The sequence below is a fragment of the Gopherus evgoodei genome, chromosome 2 (assembly GCF_007399415.2).
Source record: "Gopherus evgoodei ecotype Sinaloan lineage chromosome 2, rGopEvg1_v1.p, whole genome shotgun sequence".
NCBI lineage: Eukaryota > Metazoa > Chordata > Testudines > Testudinidae > Gopherus > Gopherus evgoodei.
The window spans coordinates 75907095-75933496 of NC_044323.1; the positions used below are offsets into that span (position 1 = coordinate 75907095).

The 26402-nt window shown below is 41.0% G+C and overlaps 1 protein-coding gene across 1 annotated transcript in view; it reads left to right on the top strand.

Moving 5' to 3' along the window:
- STT3B (STT3 oligosaccharyltransferase complex catalytic subunit B) overlaps positions 1 to 26402 on the top strand; it is an 87458-nt gene that overhangs the window by 38949 nt on the left and 22107 nt on the right. Inside the window, exons 5-6 of the mRNA XM_030551006.1 lie at positions 2999 to 3098; positions 25422 to 25520. Coding sequence (XP_030406866.1) covers positions 2999 to 3098; positions 25422 to 25520 — 199 coding nt within the window. The remainder of the gene's footprint in view (positions 1 to 2998; positions 3099 to 25421; positions 25521 to 26402) is intronic.

Genomic DNA, 26402 nt, shown 5'->3' on the forward strand with positions numbered 1-26402 from the left:
GTTGAGTTCTTTTATGTGAAAGACTGACCTTTTTACGAAATGGGTTGACCCGAGTGGGACAAGATTTTGTGGTGGGAAGGATTTCTTGGAAAATGATGGATAAATTCCTCCAGGTACAATAGGGTGGGAATGGGAGCCTGCTGGAGGGAGGAAAAGGTCGATTGGAAAAATTATTTATGTAGCGCTAGAGATGTACATAGCAGCTCAAGCTTATACAAAATGATCTCTGTCCAGAGGAGTTTACATTTTAAACTAAAGAATACTAAAATAGCAATAGGACTGTGATTGGGATTTGTGTGTGAATACAGTATCTAGGGTCACTCCTGGGGGCATTCTGTGCCTAAAAATTCTGCGCACAATATTTTAAAATTCTGCAAATTTTATCAAAATAACCCTACATAATCCCACCAGTTTCAATTATTTTGGTAATTTATTTCAAAATACCTCTCAGCAACTATGTCTGTAACAATACAGACATACACAAAAATTCCCCCAGGAGTAGAGAATTAAAGAAACCCCTATGACAACCTAGTTCCCTTTTCTCTGCCCCCCCAACCCCAAGCCTGTCAGGGGCCAGACACCCACAATCCCTCCTCACCCCCCAAGCCCAGCCACGGGGCCCCTCGGCCCAGATACCTGCACTCCCTCCGCCCCCCAGAAGCCATCCACAGGGGCCCCCCTTGCCCAGATAAGCCGCAACCCCATACCTCCTGAGCTCCGCCATGGCTCCCCCAGCCAGATACCCGTCCCCTCCCCTCGCAGAGCCCAGGAATCCAGAGGGAGAAACAGCCTGATGCTTGGTCCCAGGCTTGTATGGAGTTTTCTAAGTGCCTCACTCTCCTTCCCTCAGTTGCCAGGCACCCTCTAGCTCCCTGTCTCCCCCCAGCAGTGTCTTCTATGTGTGAGCTGGGCTCTGCCGGGTCCAGTGGCCTTTAGTGGCAGCCAGCAGTACTGCAGCCCATTTCTGTGGAGGAAAGGTAATTCTGCATGCACAACATTAATTTCTGCAAAATTGTGCAGTGGCACAGAATTCCCCAAGGAGTATAGGGTGCAGCCTGAACATGTTTTAACATCCCCACCCACACACACACAACTGAATACTGGCTGTAAGCCTTTTCTTTTACATTGCATTGTCCTCTAACACACATTTATTTCATATTGTGGTAGAGTGGTTGTGAAACCACACATAAGGGTGTGTTACATATTTCTGTTCTGATATACAATCATGTACAAATTGGGCCTGGGTTTGTTATGCTAGTATAGTATAGACTTTCTACTGCACCCACATATTCTGATGGGAGATCCTTTTAAAAATGACTATTTGCAAAATTTAGTCAAATAACGAAAGAAGTGGTAATGTATTTTTACTGCTGGAAATCATGAGGGAGATTCTGAGATTCATCATGAGTTTCTGCCACTGTTACTTGTTGAGTAGCATCTTTGGGCTGGTCTACACGGAGGGCGGGGGAATCGATCTAAGATATGCAACTTCAGCTACGTGAATAGCGTAGCTGAAGTCAAAGCATCTTAGATCAAGTTACCTACCATCCTCACGGCGCGTGATCGACATCCGCAGCTCCGCCTGTTGACTCTGCTACCGCTGTTCGCGTTGGTGGAGTTCCGGAGTTGACAGGAGCTCGTTCGGGGTCGATATATCTCGTCTAGATGAGATGTGATATATCGATCCCCGAGAAATCGATTGCTACCCGCCGATACGGCCGGTAGTGAAGACGTACCCCCAGTGTCAGACACATTGGGGGGGGAAAAAAAGGACTGTGTGCAAAGCAAAACACCCCATATCACATCAAAGTATCAGAATCCCTAGCTATATCTACCCATGAATGTCACAGTGCCTGAGTTGAACTAGAGGGTATATTGCATATTTTTCCTTTGTTTTAAGGGACAGAGTAAACTAATTAAGTGCTAAAATTTGGCCAGGGTTTAAGATTAATAGTAAGAATAAAGTTCCTTCATTTTCAAGGAAAGTACTTGCATTATCTCTTGTGGTGATTCTTTGCAATATAGCTGTTCCATTTGTGGAAGAATTAATGAGACCTTTAGTTGCTGCTGAGGTTTTAATCAAATTCGTTATATGCGTTTTTTTTCCCCAGATCAGTCTTTAGGACTGGACATAAATGTGTCCTCCAATGTAATATTATCTTTCTAATGAAATCAGTGTTCCTTAAACTATTAGCTGAGAATTAAATGGTAAAAATTGCAATTTTGGGGTAGTAAACTTCATTCTGCATTGCAAAAATCAAAGAAGTAGCTCATTTGAAAAGAGGAATAGCTATTGCATTGACTGAAAAGTTATGCATATATTTGCAAACTGACTGGCGATATTTATCTCCATTAAAGTTTATGTAATGACTAGCTCACTGTTAATGTGACCCACAGAATTGTCTTTTAAAAAGTAACTTTTCTAATTTTTGCTCTCAAGCTCCATTATTATTATTTGTATTTATTATTAGCATTTATTTGATACCCATCACAATGGCTTTGGATGTCTTTCCATAGTGATGACTGTGTTTTAAATACCAAGTTTTGCATTGAGACAGTCTTAATTGGACGTGCTCTCTTGCAGCCTGTGGCTTTACCGCTCTACTAGGAATCCAGGATTTAATTAGTTGAGAGAGACTGGGCAAAGAGGTACATCTTGAGCTCTTTTTTAAGTGGAGATATTTGGGCTTTTAACTCTTTCCTTAGACAGCAATTTTTAGAGGAACAAGCTGATTGGGAGAGCTTTGCCACCAGCATTCACAAACCTTCACCTTTATAGCTGTTATGATCTTCAATCATGCACATGTTCTCCCTCCACCCCACACCAGTTGTCATCTAAAAAGTCTCATATAAAGCCTATATTGGAATAAAGAAAAAAAAATTGTGAATGTAATGATACTACTGTGTTAATAAGTAGTACATAAATAGAATCTGATAATTTACAGGTCTTTCTCAAGTTATAGTTAAATGATCTAATTTACAGTTTAATTTCCCATAGGTCTCTGCATGGGGTGGTTATGTTTTCATCATCAACCTTATTCCACTGCATGTATTTGTGCTCCTGTTGATGCAGAGATACAGCAAGAGGGTCTACATAGGTAAGTGTTCTGACTCTCTAAAAATCAATTATTTGAGAAGTGGTTTCTATTCTCTTCTTACTGAACAATCAGTTCTATTTGGGAGGCATAAAATACAGGAATGTGAAATTAATAATTTAACTACATCTTTTACACTAAATGGGAAATTAATTATTTCATATCAAGTCTTATATTAGTCATGTGCTGAATAACCATTAGCTTCTTGTTTACAAAATAAAAGAGATACGGATATTTAGTTCACGTTGTTTCAAAACTCTCAAAAATACAAAAAGTGTGTATTTCCTAGATAGTTTTTTTCCTTTTAGTATTCCATGTGGGAAGGGGAAATTCACTGAATCTTCACTGAGTTGTTTAATATTTTTAAAATTCCTTAATACACAGGTTTCATATTTCTGTACTTTCTGTATGATTTAATTGCAGCTTTATAAAAGCTATCTAGTAAAAAAAATGAAAAACTCATCTATAATATGCTGTCTCACATAACAAGAGACAGAGCAGCATAACATACAAGTGTGTCTGTTCAAATAAAATGTTGTTGTGTATTGCCAAGACTTTCAAAAGTGACCAATGATTTTTAGCTGCCCAACTTAACACACTTTAAAGGGGCCCAATATTCAATAAGTATTGAGCATCTACTCTCTGAAAGTAAGGACCCTCAGGGTAGCTCAAATTGAGCACCTAAAATGGAAAAGGAACTGAAGCGGACCCATTATAAAATATAGGAAAAACTGTTTCCCATATACAAACTTCACATAGAAGCCATTTTTTTCTTTTATTAAACTCGAGATAATTTTAGTTTATCAGCAAATTTAAGATCTAAAGAGCAGTTTAGAGTGGTGATGAGGGTAGAAGCTCCCTGTGAATGGGGTGGGTGGAGGGAAAGCAAGGGGAGCTACTGTGACTGCGGGAAACAGTCAACTCCAGACTCAGAAGGTGTAACCTGGTAGTTCCTACTGCCATTCCTATGGCACTTCCTTGCCCACTGACTGCTGTGCTCCACATATACCCCTTCCTCCTCCCTCCACCCCCCCAAATCCCCACATGGCTGGTGCATTGATGTCCCCCACCACCACCCAGATGTTGTCCTGTCTCCTAGGGAGGCTGGAAGGCAGGACTCATCTGGGCTGGGGAATCCTACCTGCTTCTCAGCAGCCAGCCTGATCTCATGCGCCATATTCAGTGGCTCCTCTAGCCCTTCTTCCAAGTCCCGCTCTTGTCTTTCTCCCCAACTCCATCACCACTCATATGCTGGACTAGAGCTGGGTCCCACTCTCTGGGATGGAAAACATTGGGGGTGCAGAAATACAGATCCATCCCTCCATTATTTCCTTTGTGGGGATATAACTCTGCCCTCTTTTCCCCTTTCTGCCCCTGGCTTGGAGTCTGTCAAATCCAAAGGAATCCTTCAGAATGACCTGAATTCAGAGGAGTCCCTTTTCATCACTTTAAAGCATGTGTAAAAAGTGTTTAGCGAGTATTTAATTTATTTGCTTGGTATTTTTATGATATGTTTATGTAAATCACTGACAGAACTAACAAATATATATACATTGGTCATGATGAAAGTGTTTTCATGGTTTGTCATTGAACAATAAATATTGAAACTCTGCAAAAGCTTAAAATGTAGTCAGAAGGTTGTAAAATTGTATGCTCCTTGGGGCAGGGATTCTTCATGCATACAGTTTCTAGCACACTTTGTGCTAACAGAATAGAAATCAATAAATCAATACATTTTCAGTGAAGAATTTAAAAAAAATACATCATTACACATTCTATGCATCTTGAATTTTTTTACATTGTTGTATTCATAGATATAGCAGGATGGATTCATTTAAATCAAAGTAGATTTAAATCGCCAAGCAGAAAACCTTGATTTAGATAATTAATTGATTCTCATTAGCTGCTATAATTTGGTGGTAGTTTTTGCTAGCCAAGAGGATACACTGTTTATACATATTTATTTAAGAAGTTATGTAGCGTAACATATATTTATTCAGATTAATTTTTACATATTTTTATTATGTTAGAAAGTGGAGAATGACACTTTTTATTTACTAGATTCATTTTTTACTCCTGGTTTGTGTCAAGCGGCATTTGGATAAAACTTGGAAGTCAATTAAAAATGCACAAAAACAGCATTTTAAAATTGTTTTTCGTAAGTTAAATAAACTTGTATTAAATGTGCAGGATACATAAGGGAAGAAAATTAAGTTTATCATGTTTTGCATTTAAAAATAGCTAATTCATTAGTAGTAATTGTTAGTGAATTGAACTACCATATATACTCGTTCACTGGCCTTTTCGTTTATAAGGCGACTCCCCAAAATGGATAGGTAAAAATAGCAAAAACTGTATGATTCTTTTGTATGCTGACCCTATATTTCCGGGGTAGGAAAACTTTGGCTCCTGGCCCATCAGGGTAAGCCGCTGGCAGGTTGGGACATTTTGTTTACTTGGAGCATCTGCAGGCACAGCCACAGGGAGCTGAAGGGCTCCATGCCTGCAGATGCTCCAGGTAAACAAAACGACAATGTATTAGATATTAAATTCAATGATTCCATAGAGTTTAAAATAATCAAATTTTGGTTTATAAGCCTACTCTTTAATGCGTCACTTTTTTACCAAAAATATTCGGCTTATGAACGAGTATATACGGTAATTGTTTCTGGTCAGTATGTCCGCCACAATTTTTGAACTGATAATTCTCCTCTCACCACATTTCTACTCAGATCTGAAGAGGAAAACCAGCTTTAATGCTATTTTTCCAGCTCCCAATTTGTTTCTCAACTTTGAATGAAGAACTAATCACTGAATACTAGTTGAATAAACTGAAATTAAAATATTCTCTCTGCACCTGCAGAAGAAGCTACTCCTATCAAAAGCTGGTTTAGCACTTCAACAAATAGATTCCAGGTGCTTAGCCAGTGACTTTTATAAACTCAGTGATTTCTCTTTTTAAAACTTGAACAGCATATATGTTCTACTTGAATATTTATTTAATTTAAGTAATTTATTAGATTAAGCTTTAACATAGGTTATCATAATTTCAATTTTAATTTTACATAGCTTTTTTAAAAAAAATTTTTAATTGAAATTCTAAAAACAAGATCAGTTTTAAAAAGATGAAATCAATTTTTGTCCACCTTGGGGCACAGTGAACCTCTCTTTGACTAACTACTTCAAAGCTGTCTAGTATTGCAGGTTTCACCATTATTAAGAGTGTAATTAATTTGTAAACTAAAGATAATTGTAGAAGAGAGTATATGTATTTTTGTAAAATTATATTAAGTTTAGTAAAGCTTATTGCACATTTTTACTCAGTCCTGTTTCACATCTGGTGACTTTGGCTTTGCAGCAGTAAGCAAGACCTCTCTTGCCATTAACAGAATGAGAGAACATCTGTTCTAAAATAGAGCTGATCTTTATGGGTAGTTGGTTTTATGCAGCATAGTTTTAAATGTTATCAAGTCACTGGTGTGTGGTTTAGTCTTCATTTTACTTTTTAAAATCCTGGTAAGTGAAGTAATAAGAGAAAGTATTGATTTTTTTTTTTCCTCATGCTTTATGTAATATCTCACTTTTCATGTCAACTTGATTTTAATGAGACTTTAATCAGGATAAACAGAGCATTAGTATAGTATGTATTCTTTGATCCATGTATATGCTGGTTTTTTGGTCGATTGCTATACATAGTTGGAAATGTTTGCATTATAAAATTAGAAGCTTTCATTTGGTCATACCTTTACTTTTCAACTCAGGCAATGCTGCTGTGATCCAAAAATGTATATGTTTGTGACTAGAATAATTTAATAAACAGTTTCCTGAGGGATGTATAAAGTATTATACAGTGTGTGGACTCCAGTAAAAATGTGAGGACATAGCAACTCATGCTGGAAATGAGATTTGTAATTTGTACTTCAGATAAGGTGAACATTTCTATAATTCTTCTTTCCCCTCTCTTTTGTAAAAAATTACAAATATAAATGTTTTAAAAGGAGTCTGACCTGCTCTATGCAGTGAGAGGTCACTAAAGATACTGACCCAGCTGAATAGTGCCTGTATCTGCATTAACCAGATTTCACTGAGTGAAACAAGGGTCTGATCTACGCTTAATTTTTGGGTTGACATAGCTATGGCGGTCGGGGGCCGGCTGTAGTTAATGCCAGTCTAAACTCCCTGTATAGATGTGGATAGGTCAGCAGCAGAACACCTCCATCAACCTAGCTGCTGTGGCTTGGGGCAGTGGAAGTTACTACAGTGACAGGAAAACGCCTTGCATTAAGCATCTGTGGTAAAGTTCTGCATCAGCATAGCTATGGCACCATAATGTAGATATGTCCAAAGTTAAGAATCTAACTGCTAATTTCAGTTCATTGCAGTTTATTCCAAAGGCCCACCCAAAAACATACTTCACTTTCCCTGTTGATACATGTATATCTTAATTTAGACCCTTTGAGGTCTTCCCAAAGACATCATGAAAGCCTCAAACTCCTGTTCTGAAAGAAGGCATTTGAAAAAGCATAGAGGTTCTACATAATTACAGTATTTTAAAATAGTGATAGAGATTCATTTAAGTGCTGAAACCATAGTTACCAACAATAATCAATATTACAATTCCTTGTGTACTTACTTTATCCAGTCGTTAAGAATCCTTTTTATAAGAAGATAAGAGTAACGTAATTGCCACATCCCTTGATAGAAAAACAATATGATTCTCCCTCCTCCTTCCTCTTTTTGGCCCTATATAACAAGAAAAATCTATATTTAGCATGAGTTACATATCACTTCCTCTACCTGTCATGTGGAAGAGAAGTCAAACTCAAATAATTGCAGTATTTAAAACTGTAATTGTTTTTAAGCAGTTGAAAATGCTGATACAATACCTGAGCTGTGACTGAGAAGTAGTAATCTGTCTCTGTACCTTTCTGATACTGAGGGGTGTCTGCACCAGGTTGCTTACTGATGCAAATTAAACCAAACTGAGGGCTGCTGGTTAATCGGTGCAACAATGGCACATCCTTTGCCATCCAAGGGTGTCCATTGGATATGGGGGAGGGAAAGGAGAAAACCTCTGAAAATCTGGTCTGCTGGCCTTTAAAACTGCTTTATTTGCCTAGAGACACAAAGTAACCCTAATGTACAGGAAGATCGGAAGGTACAGAGTTTGTGTATATTTGCGGTATAAGCATGATAGAAATTTGACTATATTCTTGCACTTTTAATGTACAAATTATATCTTGAAGATCCCAGTGTGTTAAAGGCTTCATACAGACAGATGATTCATGTGTATCTGATATCAAATCATGACTTCAGTATATGGGAGGATTTTGGTATAGTTAATAGCACATTTTTAAAAATATTCAGGCATATCTGTGAAGATTGCTGGAAAGAGAAGTGGATTTTTCTGACATGCCATTATAGATAAGAGAACCAGTTTTCAAAAGCCCAAACAAATTTGGGAGAATAAAGAATGGTCTTAGATTGCAAATGAGATGGTGTCTGTAAGGCCTAATAATTCATTGGAATGCAAATGTCACTTTTTAACTCTCAACATTATCATGGTGCATGTAAAATTCATTTAATAGATTGAGACAGATAGCAATGGCTGAAACAATATCTGCAACTTTGTGGCATTGCAGTAGTAGTTTAAAAAAAAAACCAAAAGACCTATAGTAATTCAGATTGTTTTATTCTATATTTTAAATCCTGGATTTGTAATTAAATGAACATGCCAACCAGTAAAGTATGTGTCAGTTTTTTGGCAGCGCCACCATAAGATATTGAAAACCCATGTGATGGATTTTTACACCGATGTCCATACACTGATTAAAAAAGGATTCTTCTTTGAGCACTTCCACTGTAAAGTTTTTTCCTTCATTGGTATCCATCAGGTCGGCTCTGGTGCCCCGTGGCTTTGCACCCCCATAGTGCTGGTATATATGGCCCTGCTGCCCACTCAGTTCCTCCTTATCACTCATAACTGTCACTGGAACTGCTGCTTGTCTTTGCGTTTTTCCGCAAGTATCTCCCTGTGGACTTGGTTGATTGTCTGTAAATAGTTCTTTTTCTAGAGTTTTAGTTAGTTGATTGCAGACACTGCTTAGCACAGTTAGCCCTTCCCCAGCACTGGGGTATGCCTTTGTCCCTGGGGCTCAAGCCATGTGCATTGTGCCATAAAACAATGCCAGTTAGTGACCCTTACCCCAGCTTCCTCAAGTAGCTGGGAGGAAGGCCATGTGCAGGAGTAGTGCAGGATTTGCAAGGGCTCAGGCCAAGAACTAAGAAGGACAGTGACACCAGACTCAAGTTCCTCCTTATGCTCTTCATCCCCTTTTGGGTCACGTTGACTTGGCACTGAGTACTTTGGCTTCAGTAAGAAGTGTTGTGATGTCTCTAAGGGAGATATAGTGCCGTTCCGCTTCTCTGGCAGAGAGAAAGTACTATGCGGCCCGGAACTCGTGGAACCAACGCTCCTTTCCAGTGCTCCTCTCATCTTCACTCATCTTCAGGACGGGACTCTTGGCACTGCTTTCAGTTGCCGGTGCCAAGAAGTAAACAGAGAAAAACTGACCAGGAGGGTTCCCCAACTCTGAGGTCTGCAGGGTATAAAGACATTGACAGTGTGACTCATGCTGGGCCACTTAGAGACATCAGTGTTGTGTACAGTACTGTTGACTCTGGCCCCGGGAAGAGTGCCATTGAGTCTGGCATCTTTGAACTCTCCACCAAGAGAGAGCCACCAGAGTTTGACAGCCCTGGCACTGTCATCCATGTTGGAGGCGTTTGAGGCAGCGAGGGAGTTGCTATCACTCTTGGTACCGCCAGCCCCCACCTTTCGAGAGCTGACAGTAGCGTTATCAAAGGTGAGGCTCACCAAGGCACCAAGACCTCAGGTACTGTCAAAAGGCAAGCAGGCCATGATGGTGCAACATTGATCACCAAGAAAAGACTTCTCAGAGTCGGACTCTGAGGCGAAGTCATATGCTTCTCTCAGGAGCAGACACTGCTTTGATTGGTGATACCCAACAGCTGACATGAGCCACAGGATTCCGCCGAGAGCCTTGCCATTCTGGAATCCCTGGGCTTTTCAGCAGTGCAGCATTCACAGTTCAAGAGGTCCTACTCCATTGTATCGGAGTCAAGAGCTTCCCTGCCACCTCCCTTGGAGCAGGGACCAGGCCTCAGTGCTGAGTCTGGTACCGAACTGCAAGACCCGGCCACATGAGAAGAGCCCTGCACGGATACAAATTTATAAATCAGTATCCGTGGAACCGCAGGGCTCTCCCAGGAATTGCAGCAGTGAAAGGAGTAGAACGTAAGGCCACTACTCCCAGAAGCCAGCGCTTCACACCGGCAGCTCCTCCAGCACAGCTTGTACCGCCTCCAGTCCCACCCACTGGGGCAGGCCCCAGGTTCACCAGCAGCTGTCCCTGGTTGTGCTCTTGTGTTCAAGCTGCTCATATGCCCCCCCAGACAGGAGACTCTGTGTGGAAGGCACAGGAGCAGCACTGGGGATGGGGCTGCAGGCAGTACAGCTGCGCCGGAGGAGCTGCTGGTGCGTAGCGTTGGCTCATGGGAGCAGCAACCCCATGTTCTGCTCCTTTCACCACAGCAGTTCCCAGGAGACCCCTGCGATTCCGTGGATATAAATTCGTATCCGCTCAGGGCTTTACACAGGAGACCCATCTGTTGCAGAGGGCAAGGAGCAAGGCCCCCTGACGTTACAGGCTTTCTCTTCTTCCTCTCTTGATGAGGTGGTGGTGGTGGAAACAAGTATAGCGCCTTCTCAGGATGACTATAGGGCGCACCAAGAGCTCCTCAGGAGGGTAGCCCACCACCTGAGTATCCAGGTGGAGGAGATCTCCAAATCCTTCCACACCTGATGGACACAGGGCCATTGTGGGTGGCTCTACTTTTGAATGATGCCATTGTGGACCCCATCAGAGCCTCACGGCAGACCCCTGTATTCCTACAATCTACTCCAAAGAGGATGGAGAAAAAGTACTTTGTTCCTCCCAATGAGTGTAAATTCCTGCGCGCGCACATAGCCCCACCAGGTTCTCTGGTTGTTTCAGTGGCAGATGAGCGGGAGCATCAAGGTCAAGGGCTGACTCCCAAGACCAAACACACCAAAAAATAGATCTTTTTGGCAGAAAGATGTACTCAGCTGGTGGCAAATCAGCAAGAAAGCCTGAGCCACTGCGACTGTTGCCTTATGAGATGCAGCAGACAGTGCAGGGCCTTCCGTTTGAAGGTAAGTTGCTCTTTTCAGAGTAAACAGACTCAAAGCTACATAGTCTGAAAGACTCTAGAGGAGCCCTGAAATCCCTGAGGTTGCATACACCGGCTCCAACCAGGAAGCACTGTAAGCCCCAGCCGATGGCCCTCTTCTGCCCACCGCAGCAGAGACAAGACTATTACAGGAGAAGCAGTAGAGGCTATAAGAGGGGGCCTCCATCCCAGTCCTCGTCCGCCCTGGTGTATTGTCTCCTCCCCCCGCCCCCGAGACAATCAGTGGGGTCTAAGCAGGCCTTTGATGGGCCACTTGGGGATAGTATACAAGTGGCCCGGTTATCCAATTCTGTGAGGCGTGGGCCAAGATTACCTCAGATTGCTGGGTGTTACTCATGACAGGAGTGGGATACAACTTCAGTTGTTCCCCTCCTTTCCTCCCTGTCCCTCTTCAGAGACCCTTCTCATGAGCAACTTCTAGCACAGGCGGTGCAGTCACTCGTAAGGGCAGGATCTGTGGAAGAGGTTCCACAAGAATTAATGGATAGGGGGTTCTACTCCCGTTACTTCCTAATCCCAAAGGCCCATGGCGATCTCAGACCAATCTTGGACCTGCAAAACCCCAACGGATTCATGAAGAAACTGAAGTTCCACATGGTCTCCTTGTCCTCCGTAATCTCATCTCTGGATCCGGGGGAGTGGTACGCCACCCTCAACTTGAAGGATGTTTATTTTCTTATTGCGAGCTTACGAGGACATGGAAGGTTCCTATAATTTGTTATGAATAACATGCACTACCAATTTACTGTGCTCCTATTTGGCCTGTCAGAGTATTCATGAATCGTCACAGTCTTCCTTAGGAGACAATGGTTCAGGTCTACCCTTACCCCGACAACTGGCTGAACAGAGTTCGATCCAAGGCCTAGGTGGAGGCAAATGTGGAGTTAATACTGTCATCTTTCCAGGATCTGGGGCTGTTCATAAACATGCAAGAAATCTACCCTTTTCCCAGTTCAAAGGATAGAATTCCTTGGGGCAGTCCTCAGCTTGACCCAGGCCAGAGCCTTTCTGGTAGAAAAGTGGTTCAGAGCTCTAGGGATGCTCATAGAGAGCCCCAGGAATCACCCCATCACAACAGCAAGAAACTGCCTAAAGCTCCTAGGGCATTTGGCAACATGCCACCTATGTTGCGCAACATGCGAGACTATGGCTCAGATGTCTCCAGTCTTGGCTGCTGTTGGTATATGCACCAGGCTGAGACCATCTGGACTGGGTGGTCTCGCTTCCCCCGTCAGTGATTTCCACCGTCTTTGATGACTGTACCCATGGACAGTATGCATGAGTCCCCTTGTCAAGGCTCCAACTGTCAGTGTCTCTAGTTACAGATGCAGTGGCAATGGGATAGGGGCTCACTTTGGGCCCCTCAGGACTCAGGGCCTCTGGTCCCTGGAGGAGCTCTTGTTACACATCAGTGAGAGGGAACTGAAGGCAGTGCACCTAGCCTGCCAGGCATTCCCACCCTACTTGGAGGGCAACTGCATGTCGGTCCTTATGGACAACATGACAGCAATGTTCTACATAAACAGACAGGGCAGAGCATGCTCCTCTCCTTTATGCCAGAAAGCTCCTCTCCTGTAGGAATTCTGCATAACCCACTTGATCCACTTCAAAGCCTTCTGCCTCCCAGGGTCACAGAATGAGTTAGTGGATCATCTCAGCAGATCCTTTTCCAACCATTACGAGTGGTCTCTTCACCCAGACATTCTTAGCACAGTTTTCCAGAGGTGGGGAACTCCCCAGGTAGACCTGTTCATGACAGAGCACAAGAGGAAGTGTCTTCACTTGTGCTCCTTAGGCCACAGCCCAGACTCACTGGCAGAAGCCTTTCTCTTCCCTTGGACGGACCAGCTCTTGTACACTTTCCCTCTTATCCCTCTCATACACTGGGGTCCTGCTGAAGTTCAGAAGGGACAGGATCCATCTTATCCTGATGGCCCTGGCCTGGCTGCATCAGCACTGGTTCACCGTCGTCCTAGATCTCTCGGTGAATACAGCCTGCCTCTGTTTCTGGACCTGATCTCTTAGGACCATGGTTGTCTGCTTCATCTGAACATCAAGTCTCTTCATCTCACAGTGGGGAAACTCCATGGCTGAACTCTGCAGAACGGGCATGCTGTGAACCTGTTCCCAAGGTGCTCTTAGGGAGTAGGAAACCATCCACTAGAGCCATTTACTTGGCAAAGTGGAAGAGAGTCTTGATCTGGTTAGTGCAAAAGAGGGTTTCGCCTATTCAATCAGCATGCACTGCCTTTCATTCTAGATTACCTACTCCACTTTAAACAGCAATATCATCTATAATCATCAGGCCTAACAATATCATCTATTTAGGTTTCATCTAGCTACAATCTTGGCCTTTCACCCATAGGTGAATGACTGGTCAGTCTTCTCAAACTCAGTCCGTCATTTTCTTAAGGGGTTGGAGCGGTTATACGACCAGGTACGCCAGCCACACTCTCTCTGGGACCTCAACTTGGTGTTGGCAAGGCTAACAGGACCCCCATTTGAACTGCTGGCAATGTGTTCTCTACCTGTCATGGAAAGTGGCCTTCCTGGTCACAATTACGTATGCCAGAAGGGTCTCAGAGAGCTACGCTCTTACTTCAGAACCACTGTTACAAGGTCGTCTTCAAGGACAGTGTTCAGCTGCGGCCACACACAGGCTTCCTGCCAAAGGTGGTCTAACAATTCCGTAGTAACTAGGCTATCTTCCTACCATCTTCTGACCAAAGTCACATGCTAACAGGGAGGAACAGAGGCTCCACTCGCTGAATGCACTAGCTTTTTACATCAAATAAGACTATATCCTTTTGGAAATCCACTCAGCTTTTTGTAGTCATTGCAAACAGAATGAAAGGCTGTCCAGTCTCAGCCCAGAGAATTTCATCGTGGATTGCTGCCTGCATCCGCACATGCTATGACCTAGTGAAGGTCCCGGCTCCTCCGCTGACAACTCACTCTAAAAGAGCTCAAGCATTGGTGGCGGCGTTTGTGGCAGAAGTTCCAATTCAGGACATCTGTAGAGCAGCAACATGGTTGACAGTCCACATTTTCACATCCCAGTGTGCCATCACCCAGCAAGCTAGACACTATGTGGGTTTCAGCTGAGTGGCGTTAGTCAGCGTGCCAATGAACTTTAAACCCTCCACTTGCGCAATTGCTAGGGAGTCACCTACATTGGAATGGACATAGGCAAGCACTCGAAGAAAAAATGGTTACTAATCTTCCGTAACTGTTGTTTTGATATGTTGCTCATGTTGATTCCAAACTTCCCCCCGCCCCCGCACCCACCTGCCCCTCTGTCAGAGTTAGCAGGCAAGAAGGAACTGAGGGGGCGGCAGGGCCTTATATACCAGCAATATGAGGGCCTGGCTCCAGGGAGCACCAGAGCCGACTCGACAGATACCTCTGAGGGAAAACTGTCCAGTGATGTTGCTCTGGGCAGACACACACCTACATTGAAATGGACATGAGCAGCACATCTTGAAGAACAAAAGAGTTACAGAAGGTGAGTAACCATTTTTAATGAGGCATAATCTAATTTGCCTTGCAGTATAATTCAAAATAATTTACCAGGCAATTTTTTCCCCAGAACATGAACTCTTTTCCAGGATTGGGAATGTTTTATGGTTTGTAGGCAAATATATCAGCGATTCATAAACTTTAGACTCATAAAATTTAATGGCAGAAGAGATGATTGTATCATCTAGTCTGATCATGTGCATATTGCAGGCCACAGAACCTCACCCACCCCCTCCTGTAATAAGATCCATAACCTCTGGCTCAAATCATGGTTTAAAGACTTCAGTGGTGTCAACTGTGTATCTACTGATCCACTTGGAATCTGGGTGCTAAACTCATGCTGACTGCTCCTGAACACACGAGGTCAAGCTACTGATACCTTTTTAATCTTGGAATAAGGGTCAGTGACTTCTGTTTGAATCTGAATGATGCATTGAGTAAGATCATGCAAATTGCTTATCATTGCAATGCAGTACCAATATCTGAATAAGAAAGCAACCTTTTCAGACTAGAAACAGAAATTCTTGATTATGCAACAATTTATTAAAATAATTGAGATAACAAAGGATTCCAATTTACTACACTTTTTAATAGTTTGTGTTGTATGTTCATATGTTTGCAAGGGAAGACATTGACAGATGCAGACACAGTACATGTTCATGCAACTTTGAGGGTCTGTGATGCTGCCTCCATTATTAACTTATGATTGTCACTCTGCAATTCTTATGTTTTCAAGTTCTGAACCTTTTTTTTGCAATTTTATTTACTAAGCCAGCACACTTATTCAAGGCTTAAATCCGGGGGAGATTGATTTAAAATTACCTATTGTCCTCTAGACTAGCATTTTGTAATTTGAAAAGCAGCATATTTTAAAAAACAACCCTGGGATTATTAAACATATCAGTGTTTTGACTTCAGCTTATCAGGTTTTTTTTTTTTTTCCTTAGGATTGAGTTGTTAATAATTGTGGGTCTAGAATACTCTTTAATCAAAGTGAATAATTATAGTGTAAAATTGCATAGATTTGGTTGCAGAAATCATACTTTCAGGAGGTTATTCTCTCATGATTTAGTGCAGTGCACAGCAATTAAAATTGTGCCAAAGCTTCGTTTGTGAAAGTTGCTTATTCTCCTTAGAATAATTTTTTTTTTAAATTTGGTGACCTATTTAGTTTTTAAAATCATTACTAAAGTAAATGATTCTTTGTTCTTGCAAAGAATATACAAATCAGTAGGGCATTATGCAGTTACTGGGTGAATTTAGTGAGCTCTGTTATGCAGCATGTTAGACTAGATGATCAAAAGATGGTCCCTTTTGGCCTTAAAAACTATGCACTTCAGAGCTTTGACAATTTTTTCTTGTTATACAAACTTTGGTATAGATTTCTAATCAAGTAACATCATTGGATTAGAAGCCTAGCTGTTTTTTTCTCTTCCAGGCAAAAGGGAACTGGTAACCATATGGAAAACTCTGTATTTAATTCAGAGACGGGAGAGAGTTTCATGCAGTAACTGTCACTTCTGAGATTAAACAGGAATATGTGTTGCCTTCGTGTGGAACTCAAAGGTGGAATACAGTTGGGATTAAAAATTGGGTATGGGATCTCGGAGCATGAAGTGGATTTGGAGGAATTTTAATAATAGTGTGAACTGAAGTATCAAAATAGAGCACGCACAGTGCACCAGCCTTTTCTTTTTCTGTTTCAAGAATCTTAAGCACTTCTGGGAAAGGGAGAATCTGACTGTGATGGTCACACTTTCTGCCCTTTCCCAACTTTTTGTGGGAAGGTGAAAAGTAGGGGGAAGAATAAATTGGTAGAAAAAACATAACAATAATAATAGGAGGCTTAAAAGTGATGCTTTATATTGAGATAGTTTAATAGACAAATATGACATGCACGGATGAATGTCAGTTACTTTTATTCCACAGGATGGCAGCATTGCAACATTTTCATGGTGTTATGAATGATTTATAACAGTTCCTTGAAAATTGGTATATTATAGCAAAAATATATTCCCTTGACATAGCAGATGATAAATGTAGCCAGACCAATGGTCTCAAAAAGAAAATGCCTGAAAGGAAGCCTCTTTTTTTAAAAGAAAAAAAAAAGCAAGTCATCTTGATTGTTGTGTCTGGTTATTTTAGCTACTTTTCTGTCCAATGCATTATACAAGAGGGGCCTAATTCCTTATCAGGGCTCCTAAGAGCTACAGAAATACCTGTAATAAATATAGGACCTGATCTTGCTATGTGCTTTATGTGGATGGAACCTCATTTAACTCAGTGGAACTTTGTGTGGGTTTATGGATCGGTCCTTGGGGAGCTCATTGCAGGATTGGAACTGTAGCAAGAATGCAGACCAGAGTATTTGAAAAAGTGATAGACAGTGTGTTGCCCCCCAGTTGCCAGGAGAAGAAATGATAAGAAGGCTAAAGTCTATCCTGAAAGTTGCGTGAAAGCTTCAGCTTACTGTAAGTGACCTTGGAACAGATAGTGTTTGTAATCAAGAATTGCTTTAGGAATGTCTAGAAAATTGAAGCCTGGGTTGAAGTAGCTGACTGTTTTGGAGAATCCTTTGATGCCAAGTAAAGTTAGAGTGACCAATAGTGGAGACCAATGATTATGGAACTTTAAGGTGCCAACTTCTGAGGTTCAGAACTGGGAGAGCTAGTCAGTCAGCTTTCAACTAGGAAATAAGAGAGATGGGGCTGAGCTTTCACGGACAAGTGTTTTGTACTTCTATGTTGAATGATAAAGGGTAGAGATATTCTAAAAAGATATAGACTAATATATTTAAAGTAGGGCTGTCAAGCAATTAAAAATAATTGCATGAATTAAATAATTAATCTTGCAATTAAACAATAATAGAATACCATTTATTTAAATATTTTGGATGTTTTCTACATTTTCACATATATTGGTTTAAATTAAAACACAGAATACAAAGTGTACACTGTTCCCTTTATATTTATTTTTTATTACAAATATTTGCACTGTGAAAATCAAAAGAAATAGTATTTTTAAATTCACCCTCATAAAGTACTGTAGTGCAATCTCTTTATCATGAAAGTTGATCTTACAAATGTAGAATTATGAACAAAAAAAACGCTGCATGCAAAAATAAGTCAGTAAAAGCTGTGTTATCTGGCACTTTGTCACCAGAAAGCTATTAACCGGCATTTCTGATATCTCCCAATACAAATCTTCAGTCTAGTAAATGGGACTAATATAGCACCCACGAGGTTATGCAATTGCTCATTCTGCACTCTACTTTTATGCAAAAGAGGCAGAAGACAAGTAGGCAAGCTGATATCAGGGGTTTATTCAAAAAAGCAGCTTTCCAGGTTTTGTCTTAGGGCAGGAGTGGGCAAACTGCAGCCCGCAGGCTGGATCCAGCCCACCAGCCATTTTAATCTGGCCCTTTAACTCCTGCTGAGGAGTGGGGTCTAGGGCTTGCCCACTCTGGTGCTCCAGCCCAGGGAGCAGGGTCAGGGGCTGCACCACTTAGCTCCCAGAAGCAGCAGCATGACCCCCCCCTCTGACTTCTACACATAGTGGCAGCCCAGGGCCTCCACTCTGCCCCCATCCCAAGCGCAGCCCCTGCAGCTCATTCCCATTGAGCGGGAACCTGTACCCCATAGCCTCTCTCCACTCCTCTGCCCTGATTCTCACCTCCCTCCTCCTGCTGCCCTTCACACTCCTAAATCCCAGCCTGGAGCATGCTCCTATGCCTCAAATTCCCCAACCCCACCCCAGAGCCTGCACCCACATCCGGAGCCCACACCTCACTCCCCAGCCCAGAATCTCCTTCCGCACCCTGAACTCCTCATTTCTGGCCCCACCTCAGTGCCCACACCCCCAACCAGAGCCCTTCCTCCTGCACCCCAGCCCCAATTTTGTGCGCATTCATGGCTCGCCATACAATTTCTATTCCCAGATGTGGCCCTTGGGCCAAACATTTTGCCCACCCCTGTCATAGGGTCATTATAGATTCAGACCAATTTCCTACACCTTCTACATCTACAATGATAATTGATGTTAATAATGATGCCCCTGAGGCGCTGCAAGATCTGAAGTGCCTTCTGAATCATCAAAGATTAAACTATATTCAGTATAGTTTTAGTGTTAAGTGTATTTTTAATGACCTGGGTGTATGCCATGCACTGCCCATAGTGATATGTAGTGTCATAATATAACCTACTGTATAGAAAACTTTACCTGTATAACCCTAAGGCCTGGTCTATGCTGGGGAGGGGAGGGAAATGGATCTAAGTTATGCAACTTCAGCTACGTACTTAGATTGATTTACCATGGTGTCTTCACCATGCTCCCCCATCGGCACTGCCTGCTCCTCTCGTGGTAGTGGAGTACAGGAGTCAACAGGAAAGCGCTTGGGGGGGGGCGGTTTATTGCGTCTAGACTAGACACGATAAATTGATCCCCGTTGGATCGATCGCTGCCTGCCGTTCCACTGGGTAGTGTACACATACCCTAAGTGCTTCAGGAAGCCAACCAGTCTGCAGTGCAGTACTACTTCTGGATTGGTGAATACCTGTATACTGTACTACTGTGTTTTATACTTTATTCACTTTATTATATGCTAATTCTTTGAAAATTGGTATTCCATTGATAAGTATAGCTCTCAGTTAACTGGAATATTTTATTAATCGACAAGCCCCATTCCCCCAACATGCCGATTAACAAAGTTTTTACTGTAAAATTTTAGAGCCTGCAAGTCCACTGAGTCCTATTTCTTGTTCAGCCAATCGCTCAGACAAAAAAGTTTGTTTATGTTTGCAGGCGACAATGCTGCCCACTTCTTGTTCACAATGTCACCTGAAAGTGAGAACTGGTGTTTGCATGGCACTTTTGTAACCAGTGTCGTAAGATATTTACATGCTTGATGCATTAAAGATTCACATGTCCCTTCATCCTTTAACTACTATTCCAGAGGACATGCATCCATGCTGATGACTGGTTCTACTCGATAACAATCCAAAACAGTGTGGATCGACGCATGTTCATTTTTATCATCTGAGTCAGGTACCACCAGCAAAAGGCTGATTTTTCTTTTTTGGTGGTTTGGGTTCTGAAGTTTTCACATTGGAGTATTGCTCTTTTAAGACTTCTGAAAGCATACTCCACACCTAGTCCCTCTCAGATTTCAGAAGGCACTTCAGATTCTTAAACCTTGGGTCGAGTGTTAATTATCTTTAGAAATCTTGCATTGGTACCTTCTTTGCATTTTGTCAAATCTGCAGTGAAAGTGTTCTTAAAACAAACAATGTGCTAAGTCATCATCCGAAACTACTATAACATGAAACATATGGCAGAAAGTGGGTAAAACAGCAGGAGACATTCAATTCTCCCCCAAGGAGTTTAGTCACAAATGTAATTAACACTTTTTTTAATGAGCATTATCAGCATGGAAGTATGTCCTCTGGAATGGTGGCTGAAGCATGAAGGAACATATGAATGTTTAGCATATCTGGCATGTAAATACCTTGTAATACCAGCTACAAAAGCCTCATGCAAATGCCTGTTCTCACTTTATGGTGACATTGTAAATAAGAAGTGGACTTGTAGGCACTGAAGTTTTACAATGTTTTGTTTTGAGTGCAGTTATGTAACAAAAAAATTCTACATTTGTACGTAGCACTTTCACGATAAAGAGATTGCACTACAGTAATTGTATGAGGTGAATTGAAAAATACTATTTTTTATCATTTTTACAGTGCAAATATTTGTAATAAAAATATTATAAAATGAGTAGTGTACTCTTTGTATTCTGTGTTGTAATTGAAATCAATATATTTGAAAATGTAGAAAAACATCTAAAAGTACTTAATACATTTCAACTGGTATTCTGTTTATTAATTTTTTGAGTTAATCGCGTGAGTTAACTGTGATTAATCGACAGCCGAAATTTAAAAGTCTGTACACTTGGTGAAGCAAGGTGAGCTAAAAGTAATACCAATGACAAGATTTTCTTAATGAGTATTTGTTGATGTGAAGTCTCAAAATGGAATGTTGATGCTAGGATGCAGTCTTAGGTGAGATATAGAAGGAAGAAGATAAAGCATGGCATATCTCAGGGATTTACCAAGCCCGTGAGGTACAAGCTTATAATGAAGACGATGACAGAGTACTGTAGGTAAGATATAAGAGGAAAAAATAAACAAATCTACAGTAAATATGATCTGCTGCAGAAAAATTCCTGGACACATTATTGTGAAATTGGAAATTACTGAAGATCTATAATGTGGGGCCTTTAGCTGCTCTGGTGTAAATATTAAGGAACACAATGAAACATGAGTCATAAGTTACAGAGGACAGTATTATGCTTCAAAAAGAGAATCTATCCATGGGCCTCTCTTATTAAAAAAGAGCTGGCTGGTGAGTCTTGCCCACATGCTCAGGGCTTATCTGATTGCCATATTTGGGATCGGGAAGGAATTTTCCTCCAGGAAAGATTGGCAGAGGCCCTGGAGGTTTTTCACCTTTCTCTGCAGCAAGGGGCATGGGTTACTTGCTGGAGGATTCTCTGCACCTTGAGGTCTTTGAACCATAATTTAAGGACTTCAGTAAGTCAGACGTAGGTTAGAGGTTTGTTACAGGAGTGGGTGGGTGAGATTCTGTGGCCTGTGTTGTGCAGGAGGTCGGACTAGATGAACATAATGGTCCCTTCTGATCTTAAGTCTATGAATCTAAAGTTCATGGGGGATAGGTCCATCAATGACTATTAGCCTGGATCGACAGGGATGGTATCCCTAGCCTCTGTTTGCCAGAGCTGGGAATGGGCACCAGAGGATGATGACTTGGTGATTATCTGTTTTGTTCATTCCTTCTGGGGCCCCTGGCATTGGCCACTGTCAGAAGACAGGATACTGGGCTAGATGGACCTTTGGTCTGACCCAGTATGGCTGTTCTTACGTTCTTATCAGGCGCAGCATAAGAAAATAGATTAGATAATTAAACTCCACAAATGACAACTTTTTAGAAGTCTTGGAGAATGTAACAGGTAGCAGGGACCTGGGTAAAGTTAATTTGGTAAATATCTTTTTGAAAGAAAAGGCAATTAACCTGTTAAGTCTGACTTTCATTAATTAAGTAATTGGCCAATTGAGAGAAGAAATCAGAATATATAATTGAGATATTGCATATACTATAAAAGACAGAAATACTACAATCGTGCCTAGAGAACTAGACATAGTGACAAACAAATGCATAACAAATTGTCTGTGAGCTTCTAATCTCTGCAATTTTTGTGCTGCATATCTAGAGGCATCACTACCAGAGGCCATGACTCTGATGAGACTATACTTAGAGTGCTGCATTTAGTTGTGGACACCTTAATACTGAAGTATGTTTTCAGATGGGGGGGGGAGTAATTTAAGGGGAAAGAGTGATTCATAGGCAGTTTGTACTTACCTATCTACGGAGCTACACATAGAATTAGAGAAGTGTAGGACTGCAAGGGACTGTGAGAGGTCATCTAGTCCAGTCTCCTGCACTCAAGGCAGGACTGTGTAATCACTAGACCATTCCTGGTAGGTTTTTGTTTAACCTGTTCTTAAAAACTTCCAGTGACGGAGATTCCACAATCTTCCAGCGCAGTTTGTTCCAGTGCTTAAATACCCTGACAGTTGGGAAGTACTGTCCAACCTAAACCACCCTTGATGCAATTTAAGCCCATTGTTTCTTGTCCTATCTTCAGAGGTTAACAAGAACAATTTTTCGTTCTCTTCCTTATAACCTCTTATTTACTGGAAAACTGTTATCATGTCCCCTCTCAGTCTTCACTTCTCCAAACTAAACAAACCCATTTTTTTCAGGCTTTCTTCATAAGTCATGTTTTCTAGACCTTTAATCATTTTTGTTGCTCTCCTCTGGACTTTCTCCAGTTCGTCCCCATCTTTTCTGAAATGTGGCACCCAGAACTGGACACAATACTCCAATTGAGGCCATATCAACACAGAGTAGCATGGAAGAATTACTTTTCATGGCTTGTTGGCAACTCTTTCTAATCCATCCCAGTATGTTTGGGTGGTGTTGTGTTAGTTTTTTTGGGTTTTTTGGTTTGTTTGTTTTTTTTCCCCAACAGTGTTACACTATTGACTCATATTTATCTTGTAATCCATTATAATCCCCATATCCCTTTCCACAGTACTCCTTCCTAGGCAGTCATTTCCCATTTTGTAAAGTAGGACTTCAGAGTTACAAACACCAGAGTTACAAACTGATCAGTCAACCACACACCTCATATGGAACTGGAGGTACGCAATCAGCAGCAGACACAACCCTCCCCTCCCACCCCACTCCCCAAAAAAGCAAATATAGTATAGTACTGTCTTAAACATAAGATACTAAAAAAATTAAGGGAAAGTTTAAAAAAAATTGATAAGGTAAGGCAACTTAATAGGCTTAGATTTCTGATTAAATTTAATCTTCACTTTGAGTATTTTGTGTTTATAATGCTGGTTTATGGGGATAAATACAATGTACCTCTAATGTATTTTATCCTAAATTACAGATGTGTATTCTCAGTTTTACCTGTATCTTAGTATAGTTTTTGTCTTGTAATTAACCGTAATTTTTTTTGATAAACATTAATTTGCTACTGTCATAGTATCATTCCCAAATCTGAACCTTAAAGTCCAAAATGTGGGTACTAGCATGAATTCCCCTAAGCTTAATTACCAGCTTAGATCCTGTAGTGCTGCCATCAATCAGGACTTAGAGTGCCTGATAGACTCTGGTCTCCCCCAAAACCTTCCCTGGGGACCCCAAGACCCAAATTCCTTGAGTCTCACAACAAAGGGGAATAAACCATTTCCCTTCCCCTTCCTTTCTTCCTCCCAGCTCTTTCCCGCCCTGGGTACACTAGGAGATCACCATGATTCAACTCTTTGAATCACCACACAGAGAGGAATGATACCTTCCCCCCTGCTCTTTTCCCTTCACCCCCCCCCGGCTCTTTTTCCCTTCTCCCCACCAATTCCCTGGTATACAGACTCAGTTCCTTTGAGCCTTAACTAGGAGAAAAAAATCAGACAGGTCTTAAAGCAAAGCTTTTAATAAAAAGAAAGAAAAAAGGTAAAAGTTTATCTCTGCAATTTAGATGATAAAAAGTTACAGGGTCTGTCAGCTTATAGAAACTAGAAAGAAGCCTCCCCCCCAGCAAGATACAATTTAAAATATTTCCAGCAAACTACACATTTGCAAATACAGAAACAATCAAAAGACTATAACCGCCTTTCTTACTAAATTACTCACTATTCTGAATATATAAGAGACTGTAGCAGGGAGATTGGCAAGAAACCGGGTTGCACGTCCAGTCCCTTCCAGGACCCAGAGAGAACAAAGCAAAACCCAAAAAACTCAAACAAAGGCTTCCCTCCACCGAGATTTGAAAGTATCTTGTCTCCTGATTGGTCCCCTGGTCATGTGTTTGGTTCCCTGTTTGTTAACCCTTTACAGGTAAAAGAGACATTAACCCTTAACTATCTTTTTATGACAGCTATGCTGTAGTCTAGTTGGCCAAGAGACGCATTTTGGTAGCCCACATCTAAACTTTATTACGCACATCTGTTTAAAAGCTGAGATACTCGGGTTGTGTTTATGGGGGTCAGGTGGAGGAATGGGCTTTTAACCACCACTGTTTATTCTCTCACTGCTACTTTTGATCTGTTTAATCTCTGATGCCAATGGTATTTATTTGTATTAACTGAGTGCCTAGAGGTCCCAACTAAGATTGAGGCCCTGTTGTGCTAATTATTCTACAGCTGCATAGTAGCTATATATAGTTATTGTTTCTTTAAGTTCAGGCTGCCATAAAGAAACTAAAAGTAGTACCATGATCTTGCTTTTTCGTGGCAACTGCACTGAATGACATTTACTAGCATTGTGAAATCCATAATCCTTTCAGACTCCCGTAGGCTCTTAAAAGCAGGAGCATAATACTAGTCCTGCTTAGAAATTGCCATACCACATTTGACCAGTAATCCAGCTAGTTCAATGTTGTGTCTGATATTGGCCAGTACTAGATGCTATAGGGAAATGTGTAAGACGTCTTGTAGTGGACAGTGATGGAATAACCTGCTCATAATGGAAAGTTTCTCCCAACTCTCTTCAGGTAATGGATGGTTTATGTCCCGAAGCATGATGGCATGAAGTCCCTTAAAAATAAAATGCTCCTAATTTTATCTAATATTTTACTCTGGATGTTCTTATTGTCCATGTAAATTCTATTAGTGCAATTAGTAACAGTGGTGTCCTTGCTTTCTCCAGAGCCATTGTTAATGATTGTGTTCCTGTTGTGAAACTTGCTAAGATCTTTTCAGGATAAATGTGAATAAAAATAGTGTGTAATATAAATCAATACTATAACTATCTAAATGATGTAATTCTGCTATATTATGTGTCATTACAGATGGGGATAAAAGGAAAATTGAAATTGTTTTTTGAAGTATTATGTAGTAATTCATACTCTTCCTCTTTTCTCTTCTATAGCATATAGCACTTTCTACATTGTGGGCTTAATATTATCCATGCAGATACCTTTTGTGGGCTTTCAGCCAATTAGAACAAGTGAGCACATGGCTGCTGCAGGTAGGAAAAGTAAAATTTCTTTAATATTTCCAAAAATTTTAATGCATCAAAGAATCCCACAAATTTTTAGTAAAAGAGTTGCTGTTCGCCTCCTTTGTATTATGCAAGTTGTTAAAGAGAAACATGCTATCTAATTAAATTGGTACAGATAGAAAATGTTACAATTTAATAAATAGCAGGGGAGATGCCTTTTTAATTGTTACATTATCCTTTTTGTGTGTGTGTTAATGGAGGTAGTAAATATTTTACCAGTATTAAACTAGATCTTTTCTCAATCTGAAGTCATGTATTGACGACTAGATCAACTGTAATTTTGGAATATAATGTGACTTTTAAGTGTCAAAAACAGTTGTGTATTTGGAATGTTTGGTAGGTGGAATATAACTTATGCTGAACAACTGAATTTATAAATAATTTAAAATCTTTGATTTTTTTTTTCTGAAGTAGTTCAGTGTGAAACATTTCTAGGTGAGGGATTTTTACATGTTAGTATTCATAGTTTAAATTTGTCAGTCAATTCCTCTTGTATGAAAATTTACTTTAATTTGTGCCAAGATACAGACCATCTAGTGTTTTGATTTCAGGAGACCTGTGTTTGTTTTTTGCAAAATGGATCATTGGAGCAAGTGCCAATGACGACAAACTGGGAATCTTATGGGAAGTAGTGTCCCCTGACTCCTCAGTAGAGGAGTGCCTTCCCTTTATCAGGAGCAATATTTTTAACTCTTTAAAGAGACATGAGTGATCTAACTTGCAAATTAGTCTTGTGGATCACGTATCAAATGAGCATAGGTGTTAATGGGTTCTTGGTCAGAGTGGTAAGCATTGCAGTAGTCGTCTTAAAAGGTCATACAGTGTATTTCCCAGAATTCTAACATAGGC